The sequence below is a fragment of the Enhydra lutris genome, unplaced genomic scaffold, assembly GCF_002288905.1.
Source record: "Enhydra lutris kenyoni isolate GAN:26980312 unplaced genomic scaffold, ASM228890v2 scaffoldscaffold6, whole genome shotgun sequence".
Taxonomy (NCBI): Eukaryota; Metazoa; Chordata; class Mammalia; order Carnivora; family Mustelidae; genus Enhydra; species Enhydra lutris.
The window spans coordinates 565781-575970 of NW_019154090.1; the positions used below are offsets into that span (position 1 = coordinate 565781).

Sequence of the window (10190 nt, forward strand, 5' to 3'; positions counted from 1 at the left end):
TGCACACACAACCTTGCCCGGACCATGGGTATGTGGGTGGGGACCGAGACTGAGGTGCCCCTGGATGGGCAGCCTTGTGCCTTCAGCCTGAGCTCTGCCTCCCCTTTGCAAACTCAAGCCTGCTCCCAGGTCAGGGCTTCTGGGACAGCCTGTCCTCTGTGTCTGTCTTTGCAAGGCTGAGGAACTCCCCCTGTCCCTCTGGGTACATTTCTGTTCCGCCTGGTCTGGAAACTCTTGCCTTGGTATCTGCCCTCACCTCAGCAAACCCTCACCCCCCACTGCAAGGCAGCTCTGACCCAGAGTCTCTGCACATCCTCGTCCTGTGGCCTGGGGGATGTGGCAGACAAGCTGCTTACACTAGGAGGGGCTTGCCCCCGCACCCCCCCTTCCGTGGCCTTGCTGCAGAAATTTCTGCCAGCAGTGGGGCAGGGTGGGGGGCAGGGGTGGGGTGGGGAGGGATGTTCTGATGTTTTCTACAAATCAATTTCTACATTCCAATTTTTATATCTTTTCTTGGACTCTGTGTTATACGATTCAATACTAATTTTATTATAAAGACTACTGTGGATGTGTTTCTCACATCTGGGTGTTTGAGGTTTTATTGGGGACACCTCCTCTTGTTTTGGGTTGTAGGGTAGCTCCTGAGTCTGCCAGGAATCCAGAGCCCATTCTAGCCAGGTGCTGGACAAGCAAGCGCTCTGGGAGAGGCTGTTGTCCCTGTGTCGCAGCTGACAGCACGGCCAGCGGGTTGAGCAGGGTCTGTGGCTGGACAGCGGAAGCTGGCTGGGGGCTGACTGGGCAAAGATGGGCGACAGGGACGGGCTGGGCCCTGGAGATGCAGGCATGCCCACCCTCCTGAACGCTGACCCCAGGCCAAGTCCAAAGTCCCTGAGGCGGCCAGCCCTGCCAGCGTCCAGCGCGGCCCAGGGTCTGAGTGCTCCCCGAGGACACTTGCACGCTGCATGCCTCCTCTAAGCCGACTCCAGCCGTTCCTTGTCTGGTCTGTTGCTCAGTGCCCAAGGCCTCCAACAGCACCGGCTGTGCAGAGGAAGGCGTGTCTGGACCTGGCTTCCCTGGGGGCCTGCACGGGTATCAGACCGGTGTGGAGGTCACACAGTCAAAGAGTCAAAAGCCTTCTCCAAGGCCACTGTGTTCCCTGTGAGGCTGCTGAGGGAGCCAGACAGGCCCCGCCTTCTAGGCCAACCACACAGGCATGGAGTTTTACCATCTGGTCAAAAACATTGGAAAGGAGGACCAACAGGCGTCCTGAGGCAGGAAGTCAGGACCTTTTCCGCCTGGAATCAGGGAGGGCTTCTTGGAGGAGCGGGCGTTGAAGCCCCGAGCACGCGCGTGCGCGCGGACTGCCGGGGAAGCTGGGCGGTGAAGCCCAGGCGCGCAGCGGCGGCGCGAGGCGGGGCCGAAGGCAGAGGGCGGGCCTCGTCGCAGAGGGGCTCAAGGTTTCAAGTCAGGCACGTTCTTCTGCAAGGCAGCGAACGAGACGGAGCTCGGCACAGAGGAAAAGCGCTTGGCTTTGTGTGCGGCGAGGTTCAAAGACGCGAGCGCGCCAGGCCTGCTGCTGCGGGGGCCCTCACAGCGGGGCCTCCCGCGGGGCTGGCCTCTGGGCAGCTGCCGTCCCTGGTGACGGCTGGAGGCGCGGGGACCCGGGAGGACCCTCAGTCGCCTTACCCACAAACGCCTCCCTCCACCAACCCTGACTCCAACCTGCCCCCTTCTTGCTGGGATTGGTAGGACCTGGCACAAAGCCCCATCCCTGGTCCCTGCCCAGCTTTGCTTCTCTCCCTGCCCGCCCACCCCCTGCGCCAGCCCTCTCTACTGCGCTGGGGTGGGAGGGGGGCGGCTCAGGAGGAGCACCAGGCTCTGCTCTCGACTCCTCCCCTGCCATCCCCCCTCCCCAGGATGCCTTGGGGTGACTGGACCCTGAGGAACACCCAGGAGTGCCTGCACCATAGCGACACGATGCCACAGTGTGAGACAGGCTGGCTTGACCCGGAGTGGTGTGCAGTAACACAGAGTGGGTCAGGAACTGGAGAGGCCTGGGAGGACCCCACCCACCTGTCAAGAGCTGGGGGCGGGGACGAGTCCTGGGGACTGCTGGGCACCTGCTCTCTCTCCAAACCACCCCTCTGCCGGTGGGGGAGGCGGTCCCTGTTCCTGGTCATCTTGCCTGCCCAGGCCTTTGGCTCTCAGGCGGCCTAGTGACCCCCATGGTGGACAAGGGTGTGGAGGAGGGGTCAGCGTACTGGCAGCTCCCCTGGGCCACGGCACACAGTGCTGTCCCTCCTGGACCTGGACACAGCCCAGATGCAGCAGCAGACGGATGCCGATCTTCGCCTCACCTGTGTCGGGACCGGACGTGAGCGTGGGGAACGAGGGAACTGCTGGCACACTGGTGGTGGCATGGCCTTGCCCCTGGCAAGGACAGCCTCTGGAGGCAGCAGTGAGGGGCTGGTCCCCTTCTGGGGGCTGGGCGTGGCGGCTGGTGGGGAGGGCCACCCTACAACAGCTGGGCACCAGCCTGCGTCCCGGGGAGGCCCTCTGCCGGACTCCTTTGCCTCGGGCCCTCATCCGCCTTGGGACAGGAGCACAGATGTGGTTCAGCTCCTTTTTGGGAGAAGACTTTGTCATTTAAAAGACAAAACGTCCTCTTGGTCTGGGCACCCATGACCTTGACTCCAGTGATGCTGGGAGCCACAGGATGGGGCACGACTGCCCCCAATGAGGTTATTGTTCCCCTTGGGGAACCCTGGCCTGGGACACAGGGCAAGGTAGCCAGGGCCAGTGCCAAGGTCGCAGGGCTGCTTACTGTGCCAGAGAGGGAGCAGGGAGATGCGGGAGGGGCAGACACAGCAGGGCCCCTTGGAGAAGCTCTCGGGCCGCTCATCTCGTTCCAGGGGCAGCTATCCCGGAAGGTGCAGCCTGGGGTGCCCCCTGGCAAAGGGGGCAGGAGCCTGGGGGGCCTGAGGCTGGGGGTTGGGCTGGACAGCATCTGAGCAAACACTCCCATGGCGGCTGCTGCCTGTCAAACGTAAGGTTTGTTTCTTTAGTTGTGTGTGTGTGTTTATAGTCTTTATTAGTGGATAAATATTAGAAAATCATCTCTCAGAAAGTGCGGTCAGGGGCAAGCCTGGCTTGCCTAGCCGACTAGGGCTGGGCCCTTCTGGGGGCCCCGGCCTGGTCTGCAGGGTGAGGCTGTCCCTCCACGGCTCGTACACCAGTGTGTAGCTCTCTGCTCTCTTGACCGTGAACCTGTAGGAGCGGTTGGGCAGCAGGTTGTGGATGTCGAAGGCACAGGCCGCCACGGGGATGGTGCCGCACTGCGTGGACTCCTGCTGCGTCCGTGGGTCCAGCAGCTTGAAGCGCAGCTCAAACTGCTCGGGGGCCGCCGGCTGGATGGTGACAAACCAGCGCAGGCTGGCCCAGTCCCGGTGGGCCACCGACCCCTTGCGGTCGAACATGACGGGCATCTTGGTGCTCAGCATCAGCCGGATGTGTGGGATCTTGGTGGCGCCGATGTCGGACACCAGGCGGTGCTTCATGTGCAGGCGCCCAGGCACCATCATGGCCAGGAAGCTGTCCATGACGGCCGACAGCTCCGCCAGCCTCTGCGCCACCAGGCCCCAGCCCGCCAGGAAGGGTCGCGGGTCGGGCGACTCCAGAAGGGCGCCCAGCTCGGCACGGCCCCGGTCCAGCTGCTCCAGCAGGTCCCCGAGCAGCAGGAGCTGGATCTTGGTCTGGGCGGTGCCCACCTTCTTCATGCGCTGGAACTTCCAGGGGTCGATGAGCTGGAGCATGGTGCTGGGTAGCACCAGGGGGTTCTGGTCGCCCAGGGCCAGGTGCTTGGGGAGGATCTCGATGTGGAAGGAGCACTTCTGGAGCAGCTCCATGCGCCCGTGGTGGCGCCTGAGCAGGTGCGGGCTCAGGTCCGCGGTCAGGAACTCGCGCAGCGCAGTGCGGCGCTCCATGTAGGCCCGCCACGCCTCCGGCTCCAGCAGCTGCCGGTCCTCCGCCTCCTCAGCCTCCTCCTGGTCCAGGGAGGACTGTGCACTGTCTGGCTTCATCTTGTCCAGGCCCGGGCCCGGCACCCGGAAGCTCATGTCTGGGAGCAGGGGGTGGAGGGGGTGGTGTGAGCGGACGCGGCCCACGGGGCTCTGCCGACCCCCCTCCCCGGCTCAGTCACAGCGCGCGTGTGCGCAGGCAGGTGTGGATTCAGGCCCACTGCCGTCCATACTGGGCCCTCTGTCCCTCCGCGGGGGAAGAGCTCATGGGGAGAGCACGTCTCTCTGGGAAGAGGCTGCCGGGGGGCCAGGCAGGCCGGTGGCCGACCCAGATAGAAGTGGACGCTGAGGGGCGGCCCCTCTACTGATTGTCCATTGTGATGACACAGGGACATGGGGACGGGCTGACACAATGGGCTCTGGACAGCCACTGACCAGCTGTGTGGCCTGGCCACAGCCTCAGGTTGTCGTGTGAATGGGGTGAAGGTGCTCCCTCGTTGCTGACAGGGGTCAGTGTGATCCTGTCTGTGGGGCACCGGACTCCCCCTGGGGGACACCATGTCCCTGTGGACCTTCCGTGCCTCCCTTTCACTGCGGGTCAGAGCAAAGGGCCCGGGCTCACCCAAAGACAAGGCCAGGCGGTGGCTGGAGCTGGTGAAGGAGGCAGGGCGGCCCCAGGCCCCAACTTCTAGTGATTGAGCCCCACTCTGTGCCTTGAAGCCCCTCAGTGGTGAGGTCCTATCACTCCACCTCACAGACGGGGGGCCTGAGGTGAAAATGCCTTGCAGCTTGCTCTCAGCTCAGGGTTTGAGGCCCCCCATCAGCTCTAGGGCCGGACTCGCCTTCTGTGCTACCCCTGCCTGGGCTCCCACCTCTGGGGGGCTGTGGGGACTGGCTCTGTAAGCTGGGGCTCCTTGGAGAAGGGGCCAGCAATCTGGCTGGATTGGTCCCAGCCGCCCCCAGGACGGTGAGGCAGCCCCTTCACACAGCTGGGCCAGCGGCTTCACTTGAGAGCTCGTGTGGTCCCGGCAACCCAAGGGCTGGATGAGCTACCAAGAAAGCTGACAGGCCAGGTGACTGCCCAAGGCCACACTGCTAAGTGGCAATAAGGTTGGGACCCAAGTCTGCCTGCCTCCCCAGAGGCCAGCTCTATACCTTCCTGGGGCAGAGAAAAGAGACCAGGCCCTGGGTACAACGGAGAGGGTATCTGGGATGAGGCGAAGCATGACCCCAGGAATCCTAGCCTAAGTTCCGCTTTGGCCCCGGGTCTGACTGTGGGTTCAGGGAGGTTTCCCAGTCGCCAACAGTCTCTCGGTTGGAAAATCCCAGAGGGGCTGGTCGTGCATTCGGGAGGGGGCCGCTCTGTGCTCTGGCCCGGCTCCCAGACTTACAGCCTCCTGGGCCTTCCAGAAGCCCCCAGACCTCCCTCTCCCCTTCCCAGCCAACAGCCCCCAGCCCGCCTCCCCGGCCCGCGCCCAGCCTCCAGCCTCCAGGCGCGCCCACTTGCCCTGCCTCCCGGAGCGGAGAGAGCCAACCGGCTGACTGTGCGCCCAGCGCGCGCTGCCGCGTCCCGCGGGTTGCCATGGGGACCGCCGGCCTCTGTGACGCCCCGCCCGGCCCGGGGGTGGGGGCAGGGTGGGGCGGTAGCCCAGGACCCGGGGGTGCGAGGAGACCCCGCCGGGTGGGGCGTCCACTTGAAGAGCTTGGAGAAGACCGCACGGGGCGGGGGCGCGGGGCGGGGGCGGGGGGGGGGGGCGCTGTCTGATCCCAAGACCCGGACTGGGACTCAGACTCTAGGAGCCCCTCCTCCGGCCCCCGACCCCACCCTCCACCCAGGTCTCAGGTGGACAGAACTGTCCCTAGGCTTCGCTCCCTCCCTGGGGAACCTGGTTCCTCCTGGGGGAACCGCGCCCCACTTGGGAACCACCGCAAGTGGCTATTCCGAAAGCCAAGCCCAAAGTAGGGTTCAGCAGAGCCGAGTAAACTGAGGCTGGCGGCTTAGCGGGGACCCTTGTCCCGCAGTCCTGTGGGCAAGGGGCTTAGTCCAGGCTTGAGGGGTGAACTCAGGGAAGAGGGCTCCTGTTCCCCGTCCCAGCCTGTGCACCGCTCCAGGAATCCCTGGGAAGAACTGGGGGGAGCAGCAGTGACCTCACGAATGAACTGGCAGGTGGGTGACCCTTGCCACCCAGGGAATGGGAGCAGCCCAGCAGAGCTGGGATGGGAGCAGCCACTTCTGCCCGCAGTACCTGGCCTGGGCTGACACTACTCACCTGGGTCTGGACAGAGGGGTCTCCACAGCTCCAGGGAGCCCATCAGACGAGTTCTCAGCTCCCTCCTTGAACCCCATCTCTAGACCCCAGGTGGCCCCAGGACCTCTGGGATCTCTCAGCAAGTTGGGGCTCCCCGGGGCAGTGGACTGGCACTAGGTGGACCACCCTGGGGAGGATGGGGGAGGGAGGGAGGGAAGTCCTGCCTATGGGTGTCTCTGCCCTGGGGGCGGGCGGGGAGGACAGTGGTGGGCCCCTTCCGGGATAGGGCATCAGTCCCTCAGCTCCTCTGCCAGTCTGTCCTTATGTCCAGAGCCTGCCCTGTCCCACAATTGTACCCCCCTGGTGGTGTACCTCCCCATTCTTGGGAGGAGACTTCCCTAGCAACCGGTGCATCAATTCATCCAGAACTGGGTGGGCGTGGAGGCCCCGGGAGGTCCGATCTGGGGTGGGGGTTGGCCATTTCTGCCCTCCTCTCCCCGTTTTGGGCTCCCAGGAAATGCCAGCTGTTATGCGGAAAGAGGGCGTGCTGTCTGAGGGCTGAGGGGGAGGCTGGCACTAGAAGGTGGGGAAAAGAGGAAGACACCCCCCACCCTGCAGCCCACCCATAAGGAGGGACAGAGAGACTCCCCTCTCCCCTGCTCTTCTGGGCCAAGCACCTCTTGGACCTCTGCCACCTCCTTGGCCCCACCCCTTTTTTCTATTTAACTTAAAAAATTAAATTCTTAATTTTAGGAGAATTATAGACTCACACGCAGTTGTAAGAAACAACATGAAGATCCCATGATTCTTGTTCTATTTCCCCAGTGGAAACATCTGTCAGAACATCTGGTCATGGAAGGTCACCCAGGATACTGAGAGTGACACAGTGAGATACAGGACTGGTCTGTCCCCCAGGGACCTCCACATTGCCTCGAGCAGCCCCCCAAACACTCCTCTCCGCCAGCAGCACTACTGGCCTCTCGGCTTCTGAAGCCACCGTGTGAAGGAGCGGCCGGCACGCGGCCTTCGGGACCCTCCGCTGGGCATATTTCCTCCCACCTCCAAGCGGCGGTCCCTGCTATGATGCACGGTACCAAGCTGTGCTGCCCTGAGCCTTAGGAGCCATGAGGGTGGGAGCCTGGTGGTGGTGAGATCACCGTGTGTGTGTGTGTGTGTGTGTGTGTGTGTGTGTGTGTGTGTGTCTTACGCTCTGGGGTCTATCCCCCACAGACCCCAGAGTGTGTCCTCCATGGTGGGCTGCTCTGGGCTGCCAGCCTTGGCGGAGTGCCCAGGAAGCCCCCCTCCTTGTCCCAGCAGAACTGGTCGGAACCTTCACCCGGCCCCTGCAGGCTCAGTGCTCTTAGAGATGGGGACATGGAGGCAGTGAGGTCTAGCACCTTCCCTGAGGTCATACGGCTAGTGAGACTGACAGCGGGATTTGAGAGTGGCTGGGTCAGGGCAGGGTCGTCCTTGGGGCCTGGGCGCTGCGGAGCCAGGTGTGTAAGGTGAGGCAGGGATGCTGGAGCTTGGAGGGCGCCTGGGGGGCTCTGTCGGTTAAGCGTCTGCCTGTGGCTCGGGTCATGATTCCAAGGTCCTGGGATCGAGCCCCGTGTTGGGCCCCCTGCTCACAGAGAGCCTGCTTCTCCCTCTGCCTCTGTCTGCTGCTCTGCCTACCCGTGCTTGCTCTCTCTGTCAAACAAATAAATCTTAAAAAAAGGGGGGGCACCTGTGTGGCTTGGTGGGTTAAGCCTCTGCCTTCGGCTCAGGTCATCATCCCAGGGTCCTGGGATCGAGCCCCGTATCAAGCTCTCTGCTCGGCGGGGAGCCTGCTTCTCCCTCTCCCTCTCTGCCTGGTTCTCCGCCTGCTTGTGATCCCTCTCTCTCTGTCAAATAAACAAAATCTTAAAAAAAAGTGGCTCTTGCTGCCGGACCCCTGGCCTGGAGTGTGTGTGCACAAGGGCCATAGGCTGCTTGGAGGGGACCGATGAGTGAAGAGAGGTGCTCTGGGGACTTGGGGGTGACGGGATGGAGGAGGGCCCTGGCAGAGACACGGCCATGGGTGGGGTGCTCCCTGCAGAGCCCACTGTCCGGGGACAGGCGAAGAGGAGCCTCTCTCCCTCTGGGGACGGTCATCTGGGGATGGGCCAGGCATTCCTGACAAGCCATGCTCCCACTGCCCAGCACGTGTTCCTGCTGGAAAATGTCCCCGCTCTGACCTCAAGGAGAGTGCACAGAACCTTATTTCTGCAGGATGCCACTGCGGGGGCGGGGGCGGGGGAGGAGCTTTGCAGCACAACCCACTGCGCTCAGGACCCCCCCACCCCATTCACTCTCTGGGCTTTGCTTGGGCCGACAGGAGGCCTGGGTGCTGAGCATGGAGGCCCGAGGACTGAGGAGGTCCCTCCCTGCCTGCCTTGGGCACCAGGTGGGGTGTGCTGAGTCCTAGCAGCTGGGTCACTATGGCTCCGAGGGCCTGGGAGTGTCCAGGAGGAATCCGTGCCCAGTGTTCTGAGCACTTGACCAAGCACGGTCAGCACAAGCAGGACCCTCCCATGACCTGAGAGGGCCTTCCTGCAGCCGAAGGGGCCAGAGGCTCGAAGTGTGGTTTCCCAGGAGAGGAGCCGCGTGGGTATACAGGGAGGGGCGCGTGGTGGGGTGGGGCAGACCCATTCCCTGCTAGGCTGGTGGAGTAGAGGCTTCGGGGCCCTTGCAGACCCTTCCCTGTTTGGATTTGTAATTCGCCTGCATTCCTCTCAGTGACCACCTTCCCCCAGGATGAGTCTCTGCTCCACAGAGCCTGCCCCCCGGGGGGGGGCTGCCCCCTCCAAGCCATGGGAGCCCCAGAGAGCTGCTCGGATGCTGGGGAGGGCCAGCTCCTGGCCGCATCGCCACATTACACCTCGCACACTGGACGAGCTGGTCACCTGGACGTGAGCCCCAGGAAGCCCCCAGGGTGTTTCAGGGGGAGGTGGTCTGCTGTGGCTCTGGGGGCAGGGAGTGGGGGTCCAGCTTCTCCTGGGTCAAACAGTCATCACCCCTGTTTGCTGGCCATGTGCAAACACTGAGCACGCACATTCAGGCGTTGATCCAGGGTGAGATGGGAAGGAGGCTCTCACAAAAGGGGATGGGCTCAGTCACGGCCACGGCCACGGGTACTGACGGGGCTGAGCTCGGGGGAGGCAGGGGCAGGAGCATGCAGGTGGCCTGGGGCTGGGAGCGCACCTCCCACAGACGCAGCCCCAGGGCCGCCAGAGCGTGCTCTCTTGCTCTGGCCAGGAAACGGATGCTGACCAGGCAGCAGGCAGAGTGCGCCTCCATGAGCAGGGGCCTGGCCCTGTCCAGGGGGCTGAGTAAGAGGGGTGGCGCCGGCCCTCCCAGGCTCACCCACCACCCTTCTGTGCTACAGCACCCCCATTCCCAGCCCTGAGGTGGGAGTCAGGTGTCAGAGCCTCCCCCAACCTAGCGGTGGCTGTGCGAGGTAGGGGGGGGTCTCCTGGCCCACAGTGACCCAGAAGGCATATGGCCCATCACCCGTGCAGCACCTATGGAGCCCTTCTGGGGCTCACTGAGCACCCCGCCGTCCCCTGTTATCTTGTAACAACCCCAGTGGAGGGAGCTTCCCTCCCTCGCCCAGAGTCCCAGGCTGCCCCCAGCAGTCCCAGCTCCCGCCTTTGCCGCAGGTACTCCTGGCTGAGCGTGTAAGGCTCTGCCCTACATAGAATTTTTATATTGACAGATATGACCAACATTTAAAGAACAGTCTCCTTCCTTTCTTCCCTCCCTCCTTCCTTCCCTCCATCCCTCTCTCCCTCCTCCCTCCCTCCTCCCTCCTTTCCTCCTTCTTCCCTCCCTCCCTCCTTCCTCCCTCCCTCTTCCTTCCTTCCTTCCTTCCTTCCTTCCTTCCTTCCTTCCTTCCTTCCTTCCT

General features: G+C 63.4%; 1 protein-coding gene across 2 annotated transcripts; it reads right to left on the reverse strand.

Moving 5' to 3' along the window:
- Positions 1–3062: 3062 nt before the first annotated feature.
- Positions 3063–4731, reverse strand: LOC111141836 (fibronectin type III domain containing 11). Of its 2 annotated transcripts, none has more exons than XM_022494672.1 (2): positions 4635–4731; positions 3063–4117 (listed from the first exon to the last, which is right to left on the reverse strand). In XM_022494672.1, the coding sequence occupies exon 2, from the start codon at positions 4113–4115 to the stop codon at positions 3114–3116; it is 1002 nt and encodes a 333-aa protein (XP_022350380.1). In that variant the 5' UTR covers positions 4116–4117; positions 4635–4731; the 3' UTR covers positions 3063–3113. The 2 variants fall into 2 exon arrangements, with proteins under 2 accessions (XP_022350380.1, XP_022350379.1); XM_022494671.1 differs by lacking the exon at positions 4635–4731 and adding an exon at positions 4452–4576.
- Between the last annotated feature and the right edge of the window lie 5459 nt (positions 4732–10190).

Coding starts and splice junctions, on each gene's coding strand:
- LOC111141836 (XM_022494672.1), bottom strand. CDS start 4,115: ATGAGCTTCCGGGTGCCGGGCCCGGGCCTGGACAAGATGAAGCCAGAC.